The following is a 27,511-nucleotide window of genomic DNA, read 5'->3' as shown; positions in this document are numbered from 1 at the left end:
GGGGGACGCGCCCAGCCGCGTCAGACCCACTGCTCCACGCTCTCACCTCCCACGCCCCTCACAGCTCAGAAATCCGAAATTAAAAACCCACCAAATGAACTGGAGTTTGGCGCGCCCAAGGCAGAGGCCCCTGCAGCAGCCGGGCAGAGATGCAGGGGCCACCACCGGCTGCTTCCCTAGCCCAGAGCAGACCCGCCCCCCATCTGCACAGACTGGCCAGCCTCCGGAGGAGACAACTCCATCCAGGGTTGGAAGAGCTTCCCGTCCCCCCAGCCCCAGGTGCGGTGCCGAGAGCAGGCCTAGCACGCCCCCGCCAGTGCTCGCACGCGTGCACTGACGACTATGCAAACGTGGGGGGCCCTAGGTCTGTGCTGGGAGGAACGGCCACGCAGCCGGTCAACCCTGCAGGTGGAGCGGGGGGGCAGAACGCTCACAGGACTCAGAGGGAGAGCCCACCCAAGGGCCTTGTTTGTGACAAACTGGGGTTAGCCTGAGCCATGGCAACCCATGCCCCCTGCCAGCAGGGAAGGCGGGGCGGGGGGATGGCAGCTGCCAGTGCAGCGGGTCTGAGGAAGATGAGTGGAAAGGAGGCAGAAGAGACAGGGCTGGCAGGGGCACTGGGAGCCTGAGGGGAAAACCCCTAGCAGCAGAGCACCCGGAGGGGGCAGAACAGATTCTTAGCCGGTGACTCCTGTTCACCCCACAGCTGGACTAGTCTGGGCACCCAGCACCTCTCTGCGCTGCCTGAACACTGACAAACCTGCTTAATACAGGGCATGGCACTGTGGGCACCGGCCGAGTACACAGCTGAAGTGTGAACCCGCCACCCGCTGCACTGATAAGCCCCCTCCTCCCCTGTGCTGCACTGACGCCCCCCCAGGCTGCACTGACGCACGCTCACCCCCCGCTGCACTGACATGTGCTCTCTTCCCCATGCTGCAGATGCTACTTGTCCCCCACTGTGCACCGAGCCCACCCCCACACTGCACTGACATGTCCATGGGCACGCGCGCTCGCTCGCTCACCAGAGACACGCACCCGTCCCGCTGCACTGAACCATCCACCCACGCTCCTCGCTGGTACCTGATCAGCACTACTACAAATGAAAAGAGACCTAAACTTTCTTCCCTGGGACTGCGACTCTGGGTCCAGGCAACTCGACTGTAGCGATCTGGGCTGCACTCCCATGGAGCCAAGTGCAGCTGGCGGGAGGGCTGCGTGCTGAGCAGGCCCGGCTGGTGCTCCCTCCCCACCCCGTGTCCTGTGCTGCTCAGACCCTCGCGAAGCAGTGACCTCCAAAGGGACACTGAATCAAATCCACCGGAAACCCTCGGTGCTTCCATTGCCTCTTCATATGCACCAGGCAGGCAGGTCGCTTCCCTTCCCAGGGACGGTGGGCAGTAGAATAAATATTCCTGTAGGTTCCAGCTCCCCGGCTCACAAGGAAAGGGGCGTGGAGGGGGCGGGGACCCGCGTGTCCCATCGGGAAGAGGAAAGTCTGCCTCAGATTAGGGCAGGAACGTCAAACAGAACAATTAACACCATTCAACTGATGTCTAATGGAATTTCCAGCGCTTCCTCATGTGAGCCAGTCACATGACTTGGTACAGACCCCTTTATCCAATCACAGCGCGTCCTGCCAGAAAAATCAAAGCAGAAATCACTCCGGTGCCCATGCTGCTACATCCACCAAGGGGCGCCCCAGCCGCAGGAACCAGGACACGGTTCTTCCTCCTTCCCTTCTCCTGTGGCAGCTGCAGTGTCCCAGGACCCAGAGGGGTGGGCAAAGCAAACAGCCGCTGCTCACACAGGCCCTGTAACAGTGTTTACTTAGCAGTCGGGAACAGCTGTCCAGGGAACTCTCAGGCGGGGCTAGCAGGGGCCGCGGGTCGGGAGTGAGGGGCACCGGCAGAGCAAAGGACCTAGGACAGCCCCTGCCCACACTTTGCCTGGTTCTACCCCCCTGCCCCGCCCCTCTGATTTGGAGGCTCCACTGCGATGTTATGTTTGTCCAGAGGCTGGAGGCTCTCCCCCCGCTCCCATGCCCTGGGCCTTTCTCTCCCCACACCCCCTTTGCAGGCGTGGCGCAGCAGCCTTACCATTCTCACCTCCTGGGAGGCGGATACAAGGAGGGAGCGGAGCCCTGCTGGCTGGCCACGATGGCTGTCGAAGAGAGACCTGCAGCGAGAAGAAGAGCCAGAAGGTGACCTGGTGCCTACAGCGGTGCCATGGGAAGGTGGCAGCTCTGGGACGGTGCCAGGGGGGGAGCTGGCAGCTCAGCCACCCTCCCGTCATCGCCACTTGCTCTGAACTGTGCTTGAGGATGGGGACGGCTCTGGGGCGGAGCAGAGAGCAGCCCCCTGCCTGCTTCAGCCCTGGGCTGGCAGGGCCCCGCACTAGGAGCTATTCACCATGTGCATCCAGGGGAGGTCTGTGCTACTGCATTCCCCAGCTCAATGTCAGCCCCATGCGCTGCTTCACGGAGATCAACCAGGCGGGGGCGCTCTCCCACTGCTTCTATCTGCATACCCCACTGCCCTAGCTGCAGCTCCACTCAGCCATGCCCACTAACACCCACTGCCCCACCCCGGTATTCCCAGCTTTCCATCCTCCCTCCAGCCCATCTCGTCTCCGGGCTCCACCCCGGGGCAGACATGCCGGCTTGCCTCCCCATCCCGCTGGGAGCCGCGCCGCAACTCCAGTCCAGCAGGGGCTGCCCATGCCACCGCACGAGACGGACAGGCTGCTCTCACCTGTTGCATAGGGCAGGTTGTACTGGGCTGGCAGCAGAGAGTACCCCAGGTGGTGGTGGTGGTGGTGTGTTGACATCAGGCGTTGGGAAGGGGAGGTCCGGGGCCGATCTACGCTCCTCTCTCCACCTGCTGCTCCCCCAACGCTGCTGCAGCCTCCACCCCCAGCTACCACCCCGCAGCCGCCACGCTCCCTCTCTTGAGACGCCTTCTCGCTGATCTGGAGAGGAGAGCACAGACCCCGGTGAGGAGGGCAGGGGAACCCAGACCGGGGAAGCCGGCAGCGGCAGGACTCCCGGCCAGTGAGATCAGAAGGGCCGGCACAGCGGACAGGGCACCCTGGGGGAGACGATTCCAACCAGCCATGCTGGAGCAGCCAATGCTGAGTCCAGGGCCAAAAGCACGGCCAAGCCGGCAGCCAAACCCCTCTCCAGGGCTCTCCCTGACAATGTGGCCAGGCTCAGCCAGCTCACTCAACCCGGGGCACGGCCTGGCCCATGCCGCGTCAGGGAGACCCCCCACACAAGGACTCATTTGGGGCACTTCTCTCAAAGATCCCGCTGCGCTGCCAGGGGGCACTGGGGGCTGCCAGTCCACTGGGCACTTGTCTCAGCAGAGCCCAGTGTTTTGGCCCAACAGAGACAATTCTATTCTTCCCCAAAAGAGCCCCCTACTCAAGCACAGTATTCTCCACTTCCTGTCCGACAGGTTCATGCCACGGGCTGTGCAGTGAGGTGGGTGGCTCCCCCCAGTGGCAGGGGAAGGGGTTGCAGGTGGGCCATATAGCGCCATGGCAAAGGCACATTTGGCAGGTTGCACTAATGCAGCTCCCACCTGCCCTCCATTCACCGGTTGGCTTGTAGGCCCCAGCAAGCCCGTCCCTAGGAGGTAAATGACTCCAACCCGCAGCCCCTGTGGGACAAGTCGCGGGAGAAGCCTCTGGCCTGCGCTGCACCAAAGGAACGTCTCCCCGTGTCTTCCAGGAGGAATCCACAAACCTGGGCATTCCCAGGGACTCCCAGCCCCAGGCCCAGCCTCCTCCAGGGCCAGAGGGGAAGCCATGCCTGGTGGTTAGTGCACGGCACAAAGTAGCCCCGTCACTGACTAACTAGGTGACCTGGGCCTTGGTTTCCGCCCTGCAGGCTGGGGTTACGGCCCAGGGTGCCAGAGGCCAGCACATGCAGCGCTGGGGTCCCAGGCTTTCCAGGGGTCCCCCGTGGCGTGTCTGGGACAGGCTGTGCCAGAGTAACTCCCCATAAGCACCCCCCACAGCTGGGCCAGGAGTAAGCACTGAATGGGGGTCTCACTCTCAGGGCAGCTGCAGGCAGAAGCGCTTGGACCCCTGTTCCCATCAGGCCCCCAGCCCAGGGAAGCCCCGTCCCACCCTCACCGTGGGAGACTTGCTCTTGTAGTGGCTGGCATGCTGCTGCAGGATGTCCAGGGCCTTGGACTCTGAGCTGGGTTTGCAGCTCACGCTGGGGCTGGCTCGCGCCTTGTCACCGTCCTCACTCCCAGAGGCCTTGCTGCCATATGGGGAGAAGGAATAGCTGGAGGGCAGGTAGGATCCTGTGGGGGAGAGGCCAGTCAGAGCCTGGGGGAGGGAACGCCAGCACCAGCCCCCCCACAGGCCTCCCACCCCCAGGCTGTCTGCTGGGCAGGGCGCTCCTGCCATCTGAGCTCAGGCTGACAGCAGCACGCGGCACTGCGCCAAGGCAGAGAATCAGGCACACGGGCTCAGCAGAGACGCTCCCCCAGGCCACCTGTAACTAGGACCATGAGCCAGCATGGCCCTCCTGCGCCCAGGGATGTCTGCCCACCCAGCTAGCGGGCCGGCTGACAGCTGGAGGACCAGCCTGCAGCCCCTGCCCTGCAGCACATGCGGTGCTACCGAGGGCTGCTGCACCATCACTCTGCCACCCTGCTACTGGGGCTGGGCCAAGGACTCCCTGGAGAAGGGCCGAAGCCCGTCCTGCGCCAGCATTCACTTCTGCAGCCATTCCAGCCAGATGCAATCCGCCTCTTCCCGCCCTGCCCTGAGCTGCCGGTCTGTTCCTGCGCACGGGGAGCAGCAGCTGTCGGGAGCCCTGCCAAGCTCAGCCGTTGGGGACCTCCCAGAGGCACCAGTCTGAGGCTGTGGTGGCTGGTTTATTGTGGTGGGACTGCAGTACAAGCACCACTCAGCTCGCTGCACCCAGCCCCTCAATGGTTGACTCAGGCCCCGAGACACACGCCCAGGGCAGGGGAGGAGACGCAAGCCTCCCCCATGGGGTGAGCTCTCCCCGGCCTGCTGCCTAATCTACTCCTCTGGCTGGGCCTGGGGCCAGCCGGTAGCCCCCAGCCCAGCGGCTGCGCCCATACCTGGGTAGTTCTGCATCATGACGGTTGGCATGCCCCGGTAGCTGGGGTGGTTGGGGTCGTACGACTGGCTGTAGGAGTAGCCGTGCATGTAGGGGATGTAGGACTGATGCTGGGTGAGGGGCGAAGACACGGGGACGTGGACGCTGGGTCTGGGGTCTTTCCCCACCATGCGGGACTCCTCGGGGGACGTCAGTTTGCATTCAGAGCTTGTGCTCTCCTTCCCATCCTCCTTAGGGCCGGCCTCTTTGCTTCGGCTCCTTTCTTCCTTCAACTTCCTGTCCCTCTCCTCTTTCCACCTCTCGTCCTCGCTCTTGAGCTCCGAGTACTTGGCAGGATAAACATAGGTCCACATCCTGGGCTCCGCTTCCTGCGTCAACCAAAGAGCTCGTCAGAGTCACTGCATCCCAGCGCTGCACCGTGCGGCCGTGGCCCCGGCATTCGCCACCATGCTGCTCCCCCGGGTGAGCCAGACGGCAACGGGCACCGCAGGCTGCGGGCCAGACGGTGACTAGGGAAGGTGGCTGTGGCCTCTCCGAGCCAGCGTCTCCCCCCACTCCCAGCAAAGCGCTTTGCCACTCACACTACCATCAGCAAAATGACAGGCCTGGCACCAAGGGCAACCACAGCTCCCTCTCACTTCAAGAGCCACTGACCCACCACGGAGGGTGGGCATCCAATGCTCTCCCCCCACAACATGTCCGGTGCCTGCTGGCCTGAAAAGTGATAGGAGCCTTAAAGGGCAAGGGAGCAGAAGGTGAGGCAGAAGAGGGGAGCGGAGAGTGGGCGTGGAAGGAGAATGCCCCACCAGCCTTGTCCGTCTCCCCCAGAGGGCAGATGACTCTGACGGCTTCTCTCCAGTCCCATGTCCCAATTCCGACCTCACCAGCCCTTTGGGGCTCAGATGGCCAGCGTAGCATGCAGCCCCGCAGGGGACCCGGCCGTTCCTGCCCTGGCACTAGTCTGTTGGCACCCGTGGCCCCCAGCCCATCCTCAGGGACCGCACAGGTTTGCTTTGCTGATCCAGCTAGCAGTTCCCATGGTCCTTGGCCAGCTGCTTTTCCGATGTAAATCCAGCTGGGACCAAGCTTGTGGCAACAATTCAAATCAGAGGGGAGTGAACATAAGAACGGCCATACAGGGTCAGACGAAAGTCCATCTAGCCCAGTATCCTGTCTTCTGACAGTGGCCAATGCCAGGTGCCCCAGAAGGAGTGAACAGAACAGGTAATCATCCAGTGATCCATCCCATCGCCAATTCCCAGCTTCTGGCAAACAGAGGCTAGGGACACCATCCCTGCCCATCCTGGCTAATAGCCATTGATGGACCTATCCTCTGTAAACTTATCTAGTTCTTTTTTGAGAACTGTTACAGTCTTGGCCTTTACAACATCCTCTGGCAAAGAGTTCCACAGGTTGACTGTGTGTTGTGTGAAGAAATATTTCCTTTAGTTTGTTTTAAACCTGCTGCCCATTAATTTCATTTGGTGACCCCTAGTTCTTGTGTTATGAGGAGGAGTAAATAACACTTCCTTATTTACTTTCTCCACACCAGTCATGCTATTATAAACCTATATTATATTCCCCTTTAGTCATCTCTTTTCCAAGCTGAAGAGTTCCAGTCTTGTTAATCTCTCCTCATATGGAAGCTGTTCTATGCCCCTAATCATTTTTGTTGCCCCTTTCTGAACCTTTTCCAATTTCAATATATCTTTTTTGAGATGGGGTGACCACATCTGCATGCAATATTCAAGGTGTGGGTGTACCATGGATTTATATAGAAGCCATATGATATTTTCTGTCTTATTATCTACCCCTTTTTCCTAATGATTCGCAACATCCTGTTTGCTTTTTTGACTGCTGCTGCATATTGAATGGATGTTTTCAGAGAACTATCCACAATGACTCCAAGATCTCTTTCTTGAGTGGTAACAGCTAATTTAGACCCCATCATTTTATATGTAGACTTGGGATTATGTTTTCCAATGTGCATTACTTTGCATTTATCAACATTGAATTTCATGTGCCATTTTCTTGCCCAGTACCCAGTTTTGTGAGATCCCTTTGTAACTCTTTGCAATCTGTTTTGGACTTAACTATCTTGAGTAGTTTTGTATCATCTCCAAATTTTGCCACCTCACTATTTACCCCTTTTTCCAGATCATTTATGACTATGTTGACAGCCCTTGCCCCAATACAGAGCCCTGTGGGACACCCCTATTTAACTCTCTCCATTGTGAAAACTAACCAGGTATTCCTACCCTTCATTTCCTGTCTTTTAACCAGCTACTGATCGGCGAGAGGACCTTCCCTCTTATCCCATGACAGCTTATTTTGCTTAAGAGCCTTTGGTGAGGGACCTTGTCAAAAGCTTCTGAAAATATAAGTACACTATTTCTACTGGATCACCCTTGTCCACATGCTTGTTGACCCCCTCAAAGAATTTTAGGAGATTGGTGAGGTATGATTTCCCCTTACAAAAACCACGTTGTTCTTTACTGTAGTTTCAATCAATTTGCCCAGTACTGAAGTTAGGCTTACTGGCCTGTAACTGCCGGGGTCACCTCTGGAGCCCTTTTTTAAAAATTACTGTCACATTAGCTATCCTCCAATCATCTGGTACAGATACTGATTTAAGTGATAGGTTATATACCAAAGTGAGCAGTTCGGTAATTTCACATTTGAGTTCCTTTAGAACTCTTGGGTGAATACCATCTGGTCCTGGTGACTTATCTCTGTTTAATTTATCAATTTGTTCCAAAACCTCCTCTATTGGCACTTCAATCTGGGACAGTTCCTCAGTTTTGTTACCTAAAAATAAAGGCTCAGGTGTGGTAATCTCCTTCACATCCTCAGCTGTGAAGATCAACGCAAAGAGAATTCATTTAGTTTCTCTGCAATGCCCTTATCGTCCTTGAGTGCTCCTTTAGATCTTGATCGTCCAGTGGCCCCACTGGTTGTTTAGCAGGCTTCTTGCTTCTGATATACTTAAAAACATTTTTGCTGTTACTTTTTGAGTCTTTGGCTAGCTGTTCTTCAAATTCTTTTTGGCCTTCCTAATTATATTTTTACACTTCATTTGCCAGAGTTTATGCTCCTTTCTATTTTCCTCACTAGGATTTACTTTCCACTTTTTAAAGGATGCCTTTTTGCCTCTCACTGCTTCTTTTACTTTGTAGCTTAGCCACAATGGCACTTTTTTGGTTCTTTTACTATGCTTTTTAATTTGGGGTATACATTTAAGTTGAGCCTCTATTATGGGGTCTTTAAAAAGTTTCCATGCAGCTTGCAAGGATTTCACATTTGGCACTGTACCTTTTAATTTCTGTTTCACTAACTTCCTCATTTTTGTGTAGTTCCCCTTTCTGAATTAAATGCTACAGTGCTGGGCCACTGTGGTGTTTTCCCCGCCACAGGGATGTTAAATTTAATTATTTTATGGTCACTATTACCAAGCTGTCCAGCTATATTCACCTCTTGGACCGGATCCTGTGCTTCACTTATGACTAAATCAAGAACTGCCTCTCCTCTTGTGGGTTCAAGGACTAGCTGCTCCAAGAAGCAGTCATTTAAGGTGTCAAGAAATTTTATCTCTGCATCCCGTCCTGAGGTGACATGTACCCAGTCAATATGAGGATAGTTGAAATCCCCCATGATTACTGAGTTTTTTGATTTTATAGCCTCTCTAATCTCCCTGAGCATTTCATAGTCACTATCACCACCCTGGTCAGGTGGTTGGTAACATATCCCTTCTGCTATATTCTTATTATTCAAGCATGAAATTACTATCCATAGAGATTCTATGGTACAGTTTGGTTCATTTCAGATTTTTACTTCATTTGACTCTGCGTTTTCTTTCATATATAGTGCCACTCCCCCACCAGCACGACCTGTTCTGTCCTTCCAATATATCTTGTACCCTGGTGTTACCGTGTCCCATTGATTATCCTCAATCCACCAAGTTTATGCGATGCCTATTATATCAATATCCCCATTTAATATGAGGCACTCTAGTTCACCCATCTTATAGTTTAGACTTCTAGCAGCTGTATATAAGCACATTTGTATATAAGCACACCTTACTTTTTAGCTGCCTGCCATTACATGATGTAATTGAATGGGACTTTCATTTGACTGGTTCTCATCAGATCCTACCCTTTCCAGCAGGGGAGGCAAGTGGCAGAGGAGGTTCAACCCCACCAAACAGCCTGAAAGCCAGGGAGAGGGGAGATACGGCCCCCATGGCCTGGCAGGGGAGGGGCCCCAGTCAGGCAGCTGCCCCCCACTGCATTGTGATGAGCTCCCTTCCTTCCTCGCCTGAGAGACAAGCTGCTGCAGGGAGGGGCCGTGGTATGGAGGATATGGAACGGAAGCACTGCCCTGGCCATCCGTGCCCTAACCCCTCTGCCCATCACTCCACCCCCTGCCAGCATCTTGCTGCCCTCAGTGTGTCCCCAGGCGGCAGCGTTTACCTGTCTGTACCACAGGACGGGGTCCACCTCTGCCTGCCTGCCGCACTCCGCGCCCGCTTTCGACTCTGCCGTCTCCTTCCCCAGGTGGCTGGCCTCGGCCAGCTTCACCTTGAGTCCCTCGGCCACCTGGCTGGGGACCTTGGAGGAGTCCTCCAGCTTGGGGATGATCACTGACTTGGCCATGTCAGCAGCCCCCGGCTCCTTGGCCTTGCTCAGCCCCGATTTCACCAGGTCCGTAAGGCTAGGGGCTTTTGTGAGCGTGGGAGGGACGGACGGCTTCTGCTTCCAGTCCTCCTTGAGGGCTGCCTCCCTCTCCTTCAGGCCCAGCTCTGCTTTCTTCTCCAGCCCGCGGGGCTGCTGCTGCTCCAGGCTCTGCCTTTGCTTCTGCTGCTCCTCGTACTGTTGCCGGTAGGCCGGGCTGGTGCTCAGCAGGTGGGCATGGTAGCCTTGCTCGCTGTAGCCGTAGGGGGGCACGTAGGCGTACTGGTTGTAGTAGAGGGACTGCATGTACATGTTGGGGCGCTGCTGGATGACCGAGGGCTGCTGGCTGGAGCTGCTGAGCTCCACCTTCTTCTCCTCGCAGCCTTCGCTCTTCACCTTCACCTCCGGGCTCTCTTGCTCCTCGTCCTTCTTCATCTTCAAGGGCTGGCTCTCCACGGCAGCTTGGCTGCTGGGGTTCATGGGCCCAGGGCTTGACTGGGGGTAGCCCGGGGAATAGTACGCTTCAAAGCCTTGGTAGTAGGGGGAGTCCTTGCTCTGCGCCTGGGGAGGGAAAAGCGCTTTCTTTGCGCCTTCCTTGCCCAGCTGCTCAGGGTCCTTGGCTTTCATGCTCTCCAGCTTGCCCTCCCCATCCTCCCCCGCATCCGAGATGTCCGAATAGGCCGGGCTGTTGGTTTTCACTGAGCCCGCCTCCGCCCCGTTCTGGGTAACCACGTGCAGCGGGGTCATGGGCTGAGCTGGGGCGGTGGCAGCAGCATTCTCCAGCCTGCTGGCGCCCCCAATGGACGGGCTCGGTGCGTTGTCCGTGAAACTGTAGATCTTATCTGCCTCAGCCTTGATGCTGGCGAGCCGGCTCTGGTGCGGGTCAGACGAACCATTCAGGAGGCCCTCCCCTTTGGTCCCGAGCTCCCCAGATTCCCCTCGGAAGGGACTTTTGCCCTCCTCCACTCGGCAGACTTTTCCAGGAGTCAGGGGGTTTTCGACCTCTTTGGATTCCTTCTTCTTCTTGTCCTTCTTCTTCTTGTCCTTGGAAGGAGTCAGGGCGGGGTTGACCGTGAAGGGCTCCCCCATGACCGTGGGCTTTGGCTGGATGGGCTTGAGCTGGGGGCTGCTGGGCATGGCCTGGACTACGGTGGCAGTCAAGGCGGCAGAAGAGCCGGGGCTGGCTGCGGTGAAGGTGGCCGTCTGGAAGGTGTAGATCTGCTGTGGGGGAATAGCAGGAGCAATGGGTCTGGCGGACTTTAAGCTTTTGGAAGGGAGCTTGTCTGGCTTAGCACCAGCTGGCTTCTTGCACTTCTCCTTGTCAAGGCATCTCTTCTCTAGCGACTCAAAGCCATCGTTGCTTGTCTCGTCCGCCATCAAGGGGCCATCTTCGGAGCCGTCGTTGGACAGGGCTCCGGGGTCCACGTCACCTTCTCCGCCCAGCTTCTTCTTGCAGGGGGCCTTGGTGCTGAACTTGCTGGACGGGGAGGGGCTGTGAGGCTCCAGCAGCCGCACCTTGGGCGTGGCTGATCGGGCCGGCGAGAGGGAGCCCTTTTGGGAGCCGTTGCAGCTGCCGACGTCGGTGTGAAGGGGCGGCTCCTCGCCGCACTCGCTGTCCCCGTCCGCCTCCGGCTTGCTGTCGTCGTCCGTGTGTGCGTGGGCCTGGTGGTACTTCAGCCCGTTAATGTGCTTGTACTTCTTGTTACAATTGGGGTGAGGGCAGTCGATGAGGATGGGGGAGGGGCAGTTCCTGTCCAGGCCCACAGGTTCTACCTTGACCCCGGCTGGGGGTGCGGCAGCCGAGCCCATCGAGTTGGTGCGGATGCGCTTGCTGCCCTTGGAGTCCTCCGAGCTCGAGTTGAGCTCCATGTCAGAAAGGGGCTTGCTTTTCCGCTTGGTCACTGACGAGGGGCTGGCTTTCACATCCTCGGCAGTGCCACCGGGTGGGGGGCGGTGATCCGAGGAGGTCTGGCTCCCTCGGCGCCCTTTGCTGCTGGCCCCCGCCCGTGTCTTGCTACTGTTGCTGGTCCCTTTGCTGTCCGAGGCAGCGGCCGTCTCGTTCACCGGCGTGTTGCTGTTCGGGCGCATGCGCTTGCCTCTGCCCCGGCCGTTCCGCATCTCCAGGTCGCTGGTGGGAGAGTCGCAGAACCTGGGGAGGAAACCACACACGGTCAGGACCAGCCGGAGCTCGGCATGCAGGACGGCACACAAGAACACACCAGTGCCATGACCAGAGCAGGGGGCATCCTGTGTCAGGAGCTCGGTCTCTGCTCAGCGCAGTCACCCTGGAGGCTCCCCCTGTACCCCACAATGCCCCGTGCTCCCTGCAAAGGAGGCTTACAGTACATGGGCGGGGGGGAGCTGAGATGGGGGCAACAACCACACACAGGTCAACGGGCTGCCGGCTCCCACCCTTGGGGTCTGCAGTGCAACCAGCACCAGCAAGGACAGCTTGGGAGCCAGCCCCGGGGGAGTGGAGATACCTGGCCCATGTGACACCAGACAATCACTTGGCTCAGACAGGGAGCAATGAAACAGGAAGGAAACCAGGTAGGGGAATGGAAGGGCTCCCCCATTTACTGACCCCCATCGAGGACAGTCAGACACAGCTGACTCTGAGGCCCACCCCCAAGCCCAAGGCAACATGGGCACTGGTGAGTGACAGGAGATGCTCTAAGAATGATGCCTGGCTTAGCACTGCCCGTCCCAGCCAGGCCAGGAGGGGAGGGACACACTCCTGGCCTGGTATAGCTGAGCCAGTGACCCCTCTTCTGACAGACGGTCCCCGGCCCTCACACACAGGGCTGTCTATCCCCAGCTCCTCCACTCAGGCCATCAAGGCTGAAAGTCCACAGCAGGGAGGCCAGGCAGTGAGTGAGGGCCCGGGCACTTGGGGAAACCCTTGGTTCCCAGCCTCCCTGCTGAGAAACATTGGGCATGTATGTCACTTACCTACCACCCTGTCTCCCCCTGAAACCCAGTGGGACTACAGGGGGAAAAGCAACCCCCAGAGCGGGCCTCTGAGCTTTCCCCAAAATGGCTAGCAGAGCTGTGTTGCTGCTACTCACAGAGCACTTCCAAGGGGGGGTCAGACCACCCCACGTGCGTGATGGAGGGGCCTCCCCAGTGCCCAGCTCTGCCTGCCGGGGGACAGGGCCCCTCAGGAACAGGTTGAATGGCTTGAGCCAACCCTAGCTTCAGTGGTCCAGAGACAGAAGAGGAAACCTCTGTTCTTGTCCCCGAAATGGTGGCAGAGGTGGGGCCAGCTGAAAGGAGAAGTCCTGGCCCACGCTCACTGTCTGTCTGCCTGAAGGCCCTGCAGACAGGCTGGGATGGAGACCCATGCACACTGCAGCTCCAGAGCCCTTCTGGGGAGCCCAGAGAGATGCGAGCACACTCTACAGTTGAGAGGCCCTGGAGCGGCCTCTGAGCCTCCCGAACGCTTACCTGGGGGGCGCCCAGTCATGCTGCGTGCAATCCAGCAGCGTACCCACATATGTCTTGTTCCTCCAGGTCACGTTAACCACCAACATACCTGTAAGGCAAGGAGACAGGGTCACCCTCAGCACCACTGGGAACCGGGGTTACACGCTGCGGGGTCCGGGGCAAACAGCTCCACAACCACCACGGGCCTGGCTGCGCTTTGGGTGGGAGCTGGGATCAACACAGAGCCAGGGCCCAGCTCTGCCCCGCCCACAGCCATGACCAGTGAGTGCCCTGCTGCTCCAAGGCTGCTTGGCAGCAGTGCAGTGGGCAAGGCGCCCAACGGGGCACTCGCCTTGGTGCTTGGGCCCACCCCAGGCTTTTCAACAGCAGAGAGCAGGGAGGGGAGCAGGTGGCCTGCTGGAGAGGGGCCTCAGCTGCACCACCAGTGAAGTTAGCTCAAGGGCCCACCCACTTCCCGCCCTGCCCTGGAGCTGTGATGGCAAAGCCTAGGGGCCGCAGGTGGCTGAGAGCAGAGCTGACGACTCAGGGAGGAGGCGACCCCACCAAAGGGGTGAGACCCCATAGGGAGGTGGGGCAGGAGATATACACAAAATGAGCAGGGTCTCATCCTGGGGAGGGAGCAGAGCCCAGAGAAGCAATTGGCTCAGCATGAGTGTGGTGGTGACACAGGACTGCAGTGCAGCTCCTGAGCCTACTGGCCCCCGCTCAAGGCCCCACAACTAGGAACACACTGACTCCTCCTCCCCACACCCGACAAACCACACCAGAGCCGTCAGCAGGTTGGTGCCACCATTGTGCAGCCCAAGGGGTACAGCGCTAGACAGGCACACACCATCTTAGCACAACTCCCACTATATACAGGGTGCTTCTGAAAGTCCCAGCTCCCGGAGACATGGGAATACACAAGAATCTCAGCAGACTAGCCCTGCGGCAGAGGAGCAAAGATAGGAAGTGACCCCCTAATAGCTTAGACACCAGAAGGCAAAGAGGAAGACCCAACGTTTGTTATTTTTAAACGTCTCCTGGTTGTTGCTCTCTCGGGGCTGGCGCCACCGTGTGAATGGTTGAGGGAGTGAAAGGAAGAGGGATATTGTGAACAGCTGGTGAACGCAGTCTTCTGGCCACTAGGTATCATGCTCTGCCACCAAATTCAGCGGAGGGTCAGCTTCCCATCCTTAGCTGCAGTTCATTGTGTGCCATGGGCTGCCCCTAAACCAGGCCAGGTCAGCAGTGCTGGCTGGACCGAGCCCATCACATGGGCACAGTGTGACCACACTGGCCACAGAAGGTTTTCATGAGCCCTTCTGTTTCAAAGGCAGCCAAGGCAGGGAGGTCCCCACTGGGTGACAGTCCTGCACCTCTGGGCTGCCTGGCCCCAGCTCCAGAGGGACTCTCCAGCTATAAAATGGAGATACCTACTTCAGAGGGTGATGGGGAGGCTTAAGCACTGGAAAGTGCTCAGCCCCCCTTGGCTAAAAGGGGCTGTACAAGGTAGGGTGACCAGATAGCAAGTGTGAAAAATCAGGATGGGCGGAGGGGAGGGGGTAATTGGCGCCTATATGAGACAAAGCCCCAAATATTGGGACTTTCCATATAAAATTGGGACATCTGGTCACCCTAATAGAAGGCAGTGCAGAGCCAGCAGGAGAAGGAAATACTGTGGGATGCAAGAGCTGCCCAGCCTTTGCTGCAGATTGCCAGCACTCTGCTCAGTCACCTTCCAATCTCTCCCCGCATGCTGCATTAGGGCAGCTAGCTTCACTCCCAGCCTGGAGTCCACTCCAGCTATCCCACCTTCTCAGGTCTCTTGTGGCCAGCAGGCTGCAAGTCCCTCTATAAGAAAGCAATTACACTACATAATCTGGGGCCATTAGCAGAGAGAACTCAAGTGGATATTTCCTCCCAGCAATGGCCTGCTCCGATTACTGCATAACTAATTTGAACAGGAGCAGAGTCCATTGAACGGAGCGCATTTATCTGCACAAGGTAGAACTTGGGAGATAGAAATCTCATTTACAAGGGCACATGAATGCAGCTAGATATATAGCCACACAGTATCAGAAGATGAATGGAGCTTGGCGAGTCCTGAACAGCTGTGCCTGGAGCACATTTATAAATCTTGGTCCGTATTTCCCTTGCTGTAATGTGCCGGTAGACAGCTGAGAAATACTATGTGAATCAAGGGACATTCACATAGCTGAGACCCAAAATACAGGCTTTATTTTAGCTGGGAAAGGAAAGAGCTAAAGTCCGAGCCCAGGAACAGAAAGGACTCCAGGGTTGGAGGTGCAATAGGAAAAGCCATTTTTTAGTTTTCTTTCAAACCTTTCCCACATCACGCTGGCAACGCAAGCAGCAGCAGGTGGAGGAAAGATCTGCATAAGGGATTCAACTTCCGAGTTCAGTGACCGGTTCTGCCATCAATTCCTGCATGACACCTCTGACCATCGCACAGCAAACGGAATAGGGACCTCCCCACCTTCCAGGAGAACTGCCAGGGTGTGCTGGTTAGCCACTGAGGCACTCTGATACTAGAAGGACATGAGCCAGGGAAAAGCCTATAAACTAGACAACGAACAGCACAGCGCTAACACAGGGGTTCTCCACATGAGGCCTAAAACCACTCTACCTTGCCCATCCTGCTCAATGGAAGAGGGATCCATACTCGATGGAAAAGGAGGGGTATTAGGGGGTCCCTCAATGTTCAAAGCCACCCTGGTGAGGTCTGAGAGTCATGCAGTGAAACTGATTAGAAAGAGGGAGTGAAACTGCCCAGCTGAGTTTCCCAGCCCCGCGGCCAAACGCAAGAGTAAAGTGTGTAAGTGGGGAACCGCACATGGGAAGCCCATGTTCATTATCAAAGTCTTGGGCTAGTGGCCCAAGGATGGAGATTAGAACCACCATTTTCAGCCGCTCACTGGCCCCTAACCTGTTCATTGTTACAGGGTTACGCCAAGAAACACTTCAGTGTCCCTGCCTTATATGTATGATTTCAACCCCTGGCCCCTCTGTGGGCAGAGAGCCTCAGCATGGCTGCCTGGATCTGTGACCCCTAAGCACAGGAGGAAGGACAGAGCCCGGGCACAGAGCTTGGGGCCTAAATCCCATAGGCATCCCCTTTACCACAATCAGCATGTGGAGACTCATAGGGAGTCCTGCTTTCAGCCCCCTCGTGTGACAAGCTCCTGATGCCATGTTAACGAGCCCTTCGTGACACCGGAAGTGTCTTTAGAGAAGTGGAGGCAGCTGGAGGTAGGGCTGAGGGGGAATGACCTCTAGCACTGTCACAGTTACAGGGATCTCCTTTTGCTGGTCTGGAATTCAAGGGTGTGCTCACTGCAGCCTTCCAGCTCTCCTCTCATCAGCCAGGGAACTGAACGCCCCTCTGAGCCAGGATCAGCTACTCTCTGCCTCCCACCCCAACAGGTCCCTAAGGAGGAGCCGGCATTCAGCACACGCCAGCTCAAGAGCTCTTTGAAGAAAACATGCCCCTTACTGCCTAAGCACTGGCTTCCTGCTCCGCTCTCCTGTGGAACGTCAGAAGTTAATTGTGTGACAAGACGCCAGGGGCTCCTCACATCCCTGCGCTGGCTGGTGTGTGGATTAGGAAGGACATTCTGGCAGCTTTCCCGCTGCCATGATCACAGGGGAGAGATGAGAGCTGAAGCAAGCCAGAGCCCTCAGCAGCGGCTGCAACCGCCCCTTTTCCCTCCACAAAGGCACCCTCTCAGAGGGCTACCATTAACCCTTCTCACACACACTGCCCTACATTTAATCCACTGCACCCAGCTGCACAAAACTTACCCTACTCCTCCAGTGGCAACCAGCTGGGACAATGTAAACCCCAGGGATGACTCGTTAGCAGCATCCAACCCATAGGCCCCATGGCACGAGAGCTCAGCGTGCATGCTGAACCAGTGCCATCAATCCCGCCCTGCCTTCCACACTAACTCACAGCACAGCGCCATGGCAAAGCGTCACTGAGGTTACTTCGTTAGGTTCCCTCGAGCCAGCAGATAACGAGGGCAGTGTCCCTGGGGCCCCATGGGGCAGTCTGATTGCAGTTGGCAGTTTGGGACTCACGTGCCCCCAGCCATCACAGCTCTCAATTGCCCTCTCCTGGGCGTTAACGTCTCCAGCGTAATCCTCCAAGAAGACGGGCTGCTCAGGCAAAGCAAGGCTCAGCAAAGGCAGGATGCAAATCCACATGCCACCATCCACCATGGGATGAGGGCAAGAGCAGCCGGGGAGCCATTCCCTGGCAGCCCACCCCAGGGGGATGCTGGGGCTCACAGGAGCTCTGAGGTGTTTGTTGGTGTTTCTAAGGGAGACAGGAGTGGGAACATGCCAGTGCGGTGTGGGAATTCCAGACCACCTCCTGTCCCCTCCAGAGTGCCTGGAGTGGGCCCAGTTGGGAGGGAGGGGAAAATCAGCCCAATAAGAGCAGCTCAGGGGGAAGCCAATGCAGGGGCCCAGGCCACGAGTGCCAGAACAGTGCTCCCTGCACACTGATGCAGAGGAACGGTGCTTGAGGGGGGGGTTACAGAACTGAGACCTCCCCCCACTGGCTCCTGGACATGGAGGGTAGGTTCAGGGCAATGCCCCGGGAAAGCAGCAGAACGAGGCCAGCCCAGCACTGCAGTCCCTACTCGGGGAGTAAGTGCTCCTTCCACTGATCAGACTCTGGGCTCAGAGGCCCCCTCCTCCTGAATGGGGTGGGAAGGAGCAGAGGAAGGTCTGCTGGGGCCCCACAGCACAGGCCTTGTGGAGCAGAGACTGAGTGGCAGTTCCCTCCCGCAGCCTGCAGAGAGCAAGTCCCCTCCCACAGCACACATCCTGACTTGGGCAGGGGGTGTCAGGACACTGCCTTGCCCTGACAACAGGAGAAACTGGCTACAGGCCTCCAGCTTGTTCCTCTGCTCCAAGGGCGGGCGGCCAGGGCCAGCTGTGGAGCCAGCACGGCCACTCCAAAGGTAGTGCGTGCAGGGGGTGGGAACCCCCTCTAACGCCCCCCCAGAGACCAGCACAGTTCCCTGCTCATGCACTGATGGCACAGTGGAGCCCTGTCCATGCAATGGAGAGAGACAGTGACGCACACGACCATGCAGGCAGGAGGTGTGGACCTGCCCTGGACATGACACTGGCCTTGGGGAACGGAGCTATTCTGCTCTGGGTGGCTCACGCAGGCCTCTCCCCCTCCACCCCAAGGGCTCCAATTTCACCCTGCCCTGGGGCCCTGCCTGGCTCTCCCCTTTGATTTGTCCACCCCGTTCTCAGAATCTCGCTGCCTGTCTGGTCCTCATGGCGTCATCTCGCCCTACTCCAGTCACACAGGGCTGCTGGCTGCTGCTCCCTGCCCCCTCCCTTTGCCCCCCCGCCCACTATGCTGCCCTCTCTCTTTGTCCTGTCTGCCCCGCTCCTCAGAGTCGTTCCACACCCTGGACCACACCCTCTTTAGTGTGAACTAGAGCCATCTGTAGCGCTGCTCCAGGCTGAGGCCAGAGTCATCGGAGAGCCTCATGACATTCAAATGGCTCTCCCTGGGGATGACTGGGCCAGAGGAGCAGAGCTCCCTCCTCATAGCTCTGAAGGTGCCCTGCCCATGCAGTGGGAGAGCTGCCGGCCCCTTGTGAACAGGTGTAGCAGTGAGCCCTAGGAGCCTTCATTGATGATCAAGAGGGCAAGGGCTCAGTCTCTGCAGGAGACAGGGACAGTCTCACATGGCGTTTCAGGGAAGCCATTTGTTCACCCATACAGATGGAGGCCTGGTCACAGCTGCAAGGAAAATGAACCCACAGAGATGTTGCTTTGGTTTCCTAGGCCCTCCCCTACATAGGGGGCGTAAGCTACACCTGAGCCGATTTGTGAGTGGAATAAGGCCAGCCACAGCATTCCCCGCCCCAATCCAGCTGCAGACAAGAACATAGGGCAGGTCACAGGAACAGCGAACCTGGCTGCTGACTAGTCTGTACGTGCTCGCCTCCTGCTCAGTGGTTGGGGAGCGCAGGTGAAAAGGCGTCTGTGGTAACCCAAAGCCCTCCCAGCTGTTTGCCAGAGAACGGCAGCAGAGAGAGAGGAAGTGTCACACTGCTCTCCTTTCCCCCACGGCACGCCCATCACTGCACCCCCCCATCTCTGCACAAGAGGCTCCCCGGGCCTAGGCTGGGTGCAGAGCAGTCACTGCACATGCTTGTGCAGTCAACGGCTCCCTGCCACAAACCTGGGCACGGCCCCTTGGCTCCCTGCCCTCGGAAGCGGCTGCATCCCCTTCCCCACTTCGACCCAGCCTCCCTCATGCTCCAGGAGGCAGAGAACTCAAATGTCAAGTCAGGCTGACAGCATCTCAAGTGGGTTCCAATTCATGACTCTGCCTCCTCTTTACTCCAGATCAGTGCTTTTCTGTGGACTCCAGGACAAGAAGCCCATGAGGCCAGGCAGGGAACAGAAGGTAAAGGCTGTGTGGTCACTGAGTCGAAGTCTACATTCAGTGGCAGCTGTCCTCCAAGCTGCTCTTCTTTAGCATCACAGGGATGGCTGCATCACGCTTGAATTACAGGGGATGCTCCTGCTTTCACAGGCATCTATTTGACACCTGTTCGCCTCTTCCTGAGGTCACAGAACCACTCCCTGGAATGAACACCACCAGCCAAAGCCATCTTGCTTAAAGTGTTCAGAGCTTACAGAGCTGGGGTTCCCAGATGCTAAGTGCTAATGCTGGTGCCAGGAGAGGGGAGGGGAGGGGAAGGTTGTGTCTGTCAGGAGAATGAAACGCCAGAACAAAGGGAAATGGACAGACCCCTGTCTAGGATCTGCTTAGAAAATAAGGCATTGATTCTAGGGCAAGCTTCTCCCTTGGGGGAGACAAAAGCAGCAGAACAAGGCAAGTCTGCAAGAAAAAGTGTAAATGGCAGCTCCAAGTGGTGTAACAACACTGGGCATTTCTCCTGCATCTTCCCCAGACCTCAAACAGCAAGTTATCTCCAATCTGCCGCTGGGAAACGGAGGTACTGAGAGGGGCAGTGAAATGCTGACGCTCACCCAATGAGGCAGTGGCAGAGCTAGGAGATTTACAGTCTCTTCCTGACTCCCAGTCCTGTGCTCGGACCTCCCAGGCCCAATCTGCCCCTGTCGGGGGGGGCACTTCTGTGAAGCATCTCATGACCACTTTTGGTTCGCGACCTGATAAAGAGGGGCTGTCGGCAGTTTGCATCCTTCCACCCATGCACACCTGGAGCACAGGAGAAACAACCTGCACAAACGAAATCACCATGCTGGGGGCTGGGTGCTGCGTACCCAGGCCCCGCTCCAGCCCAAAGGCAGGCTACATTTCAGCCCTGAAGGAAGTGCCTCATGTTTTCTGCTGAGCTATGTTTTGCATCCACCTTCTCTGACACAAGTGCCTGTGTACTATGACATCATGCTCCCCGGGGCCAGGCGGCAGCTCCAGGGGCACCTGCTCCCCAGGGAGGGAGATAGCGCGGGGCTGCCAAACCCAGCAAACTGGACCTCCTGGAACTTCCATTAAGTTATGGAACAAAAATAGAGCACTCCTGCGATTCGTCTGTTACATTCCCAACCTGCACCGGCTGGGATTTATTAGCAATGACGTCAGAGGTTTCCCAGGCAACCCGCACATACACTCGAGAGAGCCTCTGGCCATCGAAACAGCAGAACTCGTGTTCCATGGGGCATGGTGCCCGCATGGCAGGAAAAGCCAAGTACTCACACTGTGGGCCCCCCCCAGCACTGGTATGTCTCAGGCAAGGCTGGTTTAAGGCCGGTGCTGGCAGCATGACAGACACAGGGCTGGGCTCTCACCCTCCACCCAGGGTGCCCAGAGCATGGCCTGATGAGGCCTGTACTTGTGCCAAGGATCAGAGTGCAGATCTAGGAGTGCTGCCTGCAGAGCTCACCCTTTGTTCTCTCTTGGCCCTGTTTTAGCTTCACTGCCCTGAACTCAGCCAACAAGCAGCCGCTAGGCAGCTAGCGGGGGAGATACCGACCAATGCAGTTAGGGCCACTTACACAAGGTGGCTGGAGGTGCAAAAGTGTGCTTGGGCTTCAGGCCAGCTGCCAATGTGGTCCCGGCATCGGAGTCTGAGCAACCTGCTCTGGAGGGTACCTCAGCGCAGCCTCCTGCCCAGCTAGGGGCAGCTATGCCGCCAGCTCCACAGCTGCCAACAGCCCCTTGTAACACAGACACCCTGTGCAGGAGGCAGGACACCCGCTAGCTAGAAGCATACAGAGCAGCTGTGACAATGCGGGTGCTCTCTGGTAATGAACGAATGTTGCCCCTGGGTCGGTCGGCAGCACGGGGGGTGGGGGAGGGGTGGTCTGTCTGTATCACATGGGAACGGTTCTGTCACCCAAGGGGGCTGACAGGAGTAAAGCCTGCCCACCCAAGGAAAGGGAGAGGAGGCCCGTACTCACTGAGACTGACCGGGCGCATAGCCATCATGGCTCGAGCCTGGCTGGCCCTCAAATTTTGAGCGAGGTGGGCCAGAGAGAGAACCAGGCAGAGACCCAAAAAGCCAGGGGATGTGGACTTGTGACAGCAATGCACACTGGCTCGATTCTGTTCCTGTAGCCAATCTCCCATATCTTGTGGGGAAAGCAGATTAGACATGGTTAAATATGCAGGTTGGCTGGCAGTTGTTTTAAAATCCTTGGGTGTTTGTTTTCTCTCTCTCTCTGATGCTTTGCTACAACCTAGCAAATAAAACTCCTTTGTTTTCAGCAGGTTGTCGGCCACCATCACTAGTCAGAGGTGCCCAAACTCCACTGGGCCTGCAGGGTGTGCAGTCTGTGCAGTCAGGTCCTGGCGTGAGCGGCAGAACCAGAGACTCAGACAGGTCTGGGATAGAGGCCAAACACCCAAGGGTGCGTTCAGGGAGACCAGAACAGAGCAGAGACACAGCTATTCCTGTAACCATGACAGCAGCTCAGAGAGATCAAGGCAATGCCCGTGTCCTTGCTGAGCACAGAGGGGCAGGGAGTTTACAGGGCAGAATTAAGCAATTGAAGGGCCTTAGAGTGAGTGACATCCTGTGTGCAGTAGAGATGGGCCTGACTCAAGCAACTGGAGAGGAGACAGAGATGGGGCAGAAGGTGTGGGGGCAGGGCCTGGTGGGAAGTGAGGGCAGAGGATGGGGTGAGATGATAGGTGAGTGGAGGAGGCCGGGGGTGAGTCAGGGAGAGAGGAGAGATGGAGAGAACACCTACAGCACACAGCTGCTGCCCATCTGGCAAGGTGGAAGCTGGCACCACTTGTCTTTTCCTCCTGGGATCTATATGCAGGGGCCCCACCAGCATGGCCTGCATTTAACAAGCCAGGTGCAGAGCCCTCTCCCCGCTTGGTTGGTCAGGAGAGGCAGTGTAGATTAAGAGAGGCAGCGGCTTCGTTTATAATCCTAGAAGAAAGCTTGCTAATTAGAGCTGGGCTCCAGCACCCAGCGAGACGAGCGCTGACAGTTGAATTTGCCTCAATGCCCGCCTGGAAAATTGTTCCATTTGCCTGCAATGATCTTTGAGAGCAGAACTGATCTCTCGTCACCTGAGTCTGGGCCTGGGGTTGCAGATTTCTGGGTGTGAGATGACAGTGATGGATCAGCCCTGGGGGACGGCTCTCACTTAGCATAGCCATCATTTTACAACTTGCAAACAGTAACTGTCTGAATGGGCCCATGGCTTTGATAGCTTGCTGGACCAGGACCAGAGGGAGTGGGCCCTGGGTTCATGTTCATTCAGGGGCTAGCTGCTTGGCTTCTCTTATTTCCAGTTTTGCTCCATGTCTCAGGCCATGGAAGTGTCTGAATGGGAAGTGAAAAGGAGAAACCAGCAGCATCAGTCCTGCGTGCTTGTAGGAGCCTCCACCCCCAGGACTTCCCCTGAACTCCAGGACCAAGGGATATGCAGGTACACAGGCTAAAGACACCCTCCCGAGGAATTTGGTCTGAGGCAGCGAGACTTAGGGGCCAGGCCAGCTTGATTCTAGTCACCATGACACTCCCCTTCTCTGCGTCAGAGGATGGAGGGGGATTTCTAAGTAAGATCAATACAGAGTGAAGCAAGTACTCGATTTGTCACCAGTTGACCCAGAAAAGACCAATCTCGTGATTCTCCGGAAAGCCACGTAACCCAAACCAACCCTCACTATTTCACACACACAAACACAGATGACCCTGGCCCCACAGTACAGTCACCGCAAGCTTAGGAAGGGCTGTAAAACCTTCCAGAGAAAGCTGTCCAGGCATCCTGTGCTACTGCATCCATTAGCCTCTCTAGAGAGCTCCTGCTGCCAGCTGAGAGCATCTGGCAGCCCAGGCTGGCATCTGGGTATGAGATCTAGGGCCTAGGAAATAGCAGAGCACCCTACAATATATGTGTGAAGACATACACCCCACCTAAGAAGGAGCCCTCCCACTGGGGCACTGAATTCCAACTCAAGAGCCTTGGGTTCTGTACCAGCTCTGCCATGGCCGACTGGGTGAGCTGGTGAACGTCCCTTCCTCTCTACACCTCCATCCCCTCCTCCCAGCTGCACAGTGTCTATTTAGGGTGTTCGCTCTTTAGGGAGCCCTGTCTCTTACTCTAGGTTTGCACAGCACCTAGCACAACGGGCCTGGAGCTCAGCTGGGGCCTTGGTGCCACTGTACCACCACTAACAAACAGGAGAGTCTCCTGGGCTAACCACTAGCCCGAGAAAGGAAAGAGGTGGCTGCTCGCCCCACCTCGGTCACAGGCTGGCGTGCTCTGCCCATCCCAAAGAACATGAGACACACTCAGGTGCCCACAACCTCAGCACTAACCAGAATCAGAAGGAAAGAGCAATCAAGGCCAGCACTCAGGACCTGTGAACGCCCACAGAGGAGAGCCAGAGACCCCACAACAGCAGTAACCCAGCACAGCCAGCCGCTTCTCAAGCCCACTGAGGGGAGGGGCTCTGCGGTTATTTCTTCAGTGGGTCTCAAGAAAACCCAAGTTCAAATCCACCCCTCTAGAGCCCTTCTAGCCCCTCACCTGCCTGGAGAGACAGCTTAGACCAGGTCCTCACTGGGCCCCTTTGCTGGGACATCAACGCTGGTCACATTGGGAGCTCATGTTCAGTGGGATCTTTTTCCCCCAGATCTTTTTCAGAGTCCCTGCTTCCCAGGACAGAGTCCCCATCCAGTCAGTCTGTGTCCCAGATGTTGTACTGAGATGCATATGGTTTGCCTGCGCCCTGGTTAGCAAATGATCCAGGTCACTCAGTGACTAGTCACTTCATTATTTACCACTCCCCCAGTGTGTAGGTCACACACAAACTTTATCAGTGATGATCTCCGGGTTTTTTCCAGGTCACTGATAAAGATGTTAAACAGCATTGGGCCAAGCTCTGATCCCCGTGGGACCTCCTGGAAAGGAGTCCCTTTCTCCACACATGCCTGCCCAGGCAAGAGGTCTCCCATGTCCCTCTGCCATTCTTCAAGCCCACAAATCAGGCCTTTAATACCAGGCAGATCTGAAAGGTTGCAAGAGCCTCCCTTCTGCAGGGAAACCCCTTACCGACCCCTGCAGCTAGTCATCATGGGGCCAGGGGGCTCAGAAGTCAGCTTCCCTGCTGAGGAGCCGCCTGCACAGGCTGTTCTCTGGTGCCCAACCCTTGGGAGCTCCATCTCACCACCGCTGGCGAAGGGCATGTGTGCCCTGCGCAGCTGAGCCAGTGCTGGAATCCGGTCAGTGCATGCCAAGCACCAGTTCAGAAGGTGGGATTGAACCTCACTTCAAGGAGCACTCGGCTCAGCCACACGCCTGCCTAGTGCAGACAGCCATGGTGAGGACAAGTCGGGGCTAGAGGAAGGCTCGGGGAAGGACAAACAAGCCACTCATCCCTGCCAGGGGCGAGGCTGAACTGCTCCATCCTGAGGAAGGGATTTACCCATTCAGAGCACTGTGCCTGAAGCCACCTCCATTGCCACCCACAGCGAGAACCTTCTGCTTCTCGCAGCCCTGCAGGCAGGGCAGAGAGCAGCAGCATGATGCGGCCCAGCAGGCTCCAAATGGCTGTGTCAGCTCCCATCCCACAGCAGCCGACCCAGTCTAGGTGGGAGCAGAGAGGAACCCAGCGTGGCTTAGCTGAGTCCCCAGCCTGGCAAGCTCACTGGAAAAGCACGGGACAACAGCTTAAGGAACCCAGGGCAACAGTTTAGGGCCACGAATCTTCCTGTAAGATACCCAGTAAACGTAATCCAATGCTTAGCAGTTAACAGAGGGGACCTGGACTCCTGGGTTCTGTTCCTCACTGGCTGGGTGACTCTCAAGAAGTCCCTCCCCCAGCTCTGTGCTTCATTTCCCCTGCCTTGATCCATCTCCCCTTCGGACAGCACAGCTCCTCAGAGAGCAAGTGCTGCATCTCTGCTGGACCGCGGGATTAGAATGGGGATGCCATGCTGGGCCTCGAATGCAGCAGCTCCCACTCCATGCTCGCCACTTTCCAAACACAGAGGGAGATGCTCCCAGGCCCTGCAAAGCTCCCAAAACCAAAAAACAGAGCAAGGCTGAGGGTAGGCCCACCACACAGATTGTGTGATACGGGGGAAGGTGAGGACAGGCACATGGCTAGTTTGTGTTCACAATTACCACGCCTTGCTGCACAACTCTCAGCTCATTCTCCCTCTCCTCGGTCTCCCACACCAGTTGTGTGCCCCTCTTGGCCCCTCTCTCCACAGACAGGAGCTGGCCAGGTGAGACACGTGATGGAGCCAGCTGGTACCTTGTAGGCACTGCAGAAGCAGGTCTCCCAGGGGGATCTAAGTGAGGGGAATGGAATCCAGGCCAGCTCAGAGAGGTGTGCCATGCATAGGATGCAACAGGCAAGAAAGCACAGAGACAGACAACTGGGGGAGGGGATAAGTTGAGGCTGCCATCACTAGCAGAGTGGGTGGGTAGGAGGCAATACTAGGAGATGCGGGGCAGCAGTACGCTGAGCCTGGAAGGCTCCAAGACACTAGTTTGATGCAGTGGAGAAAGGGAAGCCAGTGGGGCTGGACAGCCATGTCAGACCAAGGAGTGGGAAGGTGCTCGGAGGAGCCGTGTTCTGTACTGAGGGGGAAGGGTGCGTGTCTGGGCAGAGAGGAGGTGGGGGTACAGAAGAACAACACATGTTTTTACACATCCTTGCAATTTGCTCCGAGCAAGGGTTCCGCAGCTTTTCACAGCTCCCTGCAAGCAGCTGTGTTCCTGACTGCACCGGCCTGCGCTGCTGGTCCCTAAAGCTCTCTGCCCTGCCACCAGAGCCCCCGGAAGAGCAGCAGCACGGATTCAAACCTGGGTCCCAGGTGTACTGCTGGAGCCACCTCCTTTCTAATATCAACAGAACTGCGACCTACAATAAATGGGGGGCCAAGGGAGAAGGCAATGCCCTCTACATCCCTCCCTGAGCAGCCCCAACCCTGCCCCTCAGAACAAACAGATCAGGGGAGAGAGCTCTTAAGTCTCCTTTGTGCAGCAGCTGCTGTTGCCATGCGGTGAGCCTCGTTGCTATGAAGGTTTGCATGTCAGACAATGGCTTGTTTTGGCTCAAAATGAAGCTGCTATTGGCTGAGGTGTTTCCACGGCAAGTCGCCATGGCACTGGGATGGGGAATTGCAGGAGTTGGCTTGGTCATGCCCATCACATCCAGGTAAGTGGGGCCAGGAGGCTCTGCCCAGCTGGCGCACTCCACTCCAGGTGAAGTTAATTAAAGCAAGAGGGAAAGGAAACCCAGCAGCTAATGAGGCAGCAAGCAGAGCACTGCTTTCCAGTATAATTAGATCTGTTAATAGCTCCAGCAAATCGGAATCACACCTAACAGAATTAGGGAAACTGCCAAGACAGCTGCTCCCATGAAAGGCATTTAACACAACACATTCCCAGGGCGAGCGAGAAAGGCAGGGAGGGGCAGCAGCCACTCAAAGAGGGGTCGCCCAGACTTGAGTGGCCCGGGAAGTACAACCACTGCCATACAGCAGGGAGCAGAGTGCTGCATCACACAAAGCTAAAATCACAAGGATGAAACAAAGCCAAAAGTTTCCAAGTTTCCAGTAAACTAGGGCCATTCAGTGGCCTGATCTAGGCCCTACTTTGCTTTGCCAGGCATTTGTTTCCTTCTAGCTCTTTCAGAGGGCTCCTGGGGCCCGCTCTCCTACAGCATGATGGCTGTGTCTGCCAGTGCTGGTTGGAGGGGAAGGCTGAATGTCTAAACATCAGTTGTGAAACCTTCCGAGCCCCTGCAACCCCAGGGTCACCTTCTAGCAGGGGCTGACACCAA

The 27,511-nt window shown here is 56.8% G+C and overlaps 1 protein-coding gene across 5 annotated transcripts in view; it reads right to left on the bottom strand.

Moving 5' to 3' along the window:
- Positions 1 to 1,546: 1,546 nt before the first annotated feature.
- The window catches only part of ZNF609 (zinc finger protein 609), a 118,057-nt gene continuing 92,092 nt past the window's right edge, over positions 1,547 to 27,511 (bottom strand). For 4 of the 5 annotated variants that reach the window (XM_073363228.2, XM_073363232.2, XM_073363229.2 and 1 more), the window contains 7 exons: positions 13,225 to 13,312; positions 9,577 to 11,926; positions 5,109 to 5,475; positions 4,141 to 4,316; positions 2,754 to 2,970; positions 2,100 to 2,178; positions 1,547 to 1,636 (listed from right to left, as the gene is read on the bottom strand). In XM_073363228.2, coding sequence (XP_073219329.2) covers positions 2,105 to 2,178; positions 2,754 to 2,970; positions 4,141 to 4,316; positions 5,109 to 5,475; positions 9,577 to 11,926; positions 13,225 to 13,312 — 3,272 coding nt within the window. In that variant the 3' untranslated portion in view covers positions 1,547 to 1,636; positions 2,100 to 2,104. Of the gene's footprint in view, positions 1,637 to 2,099; positions 2,179 to 2,753; positions 2,971 to 4,140; positions 4,317 to 5,108; positions 5,476 to 9,576; positions 11,927 to 13,224; positions 13,313 to 27,511 lie in introns of those variants that run through there. The other variant, XM_073363231.2, reaches the window with a different exon arrangement.

Source organism: Lepidochelys kempii, chromosome 10 (genome assembly GCF_965140285.1).
Source record: "Lepidochelys kempii isolate rLepKem1 chromosome 10, rLepKem1.hap1, whole genome shotgun sequence".
NCBI lineage: Eukaryota > Metazoa > Chordata > Testudines > Cheloniidae > Lepidochelys > Lepidochelys kempii.
This window is presented reverse-complemented; position numbering and strand designations above follow the sequence as displayed.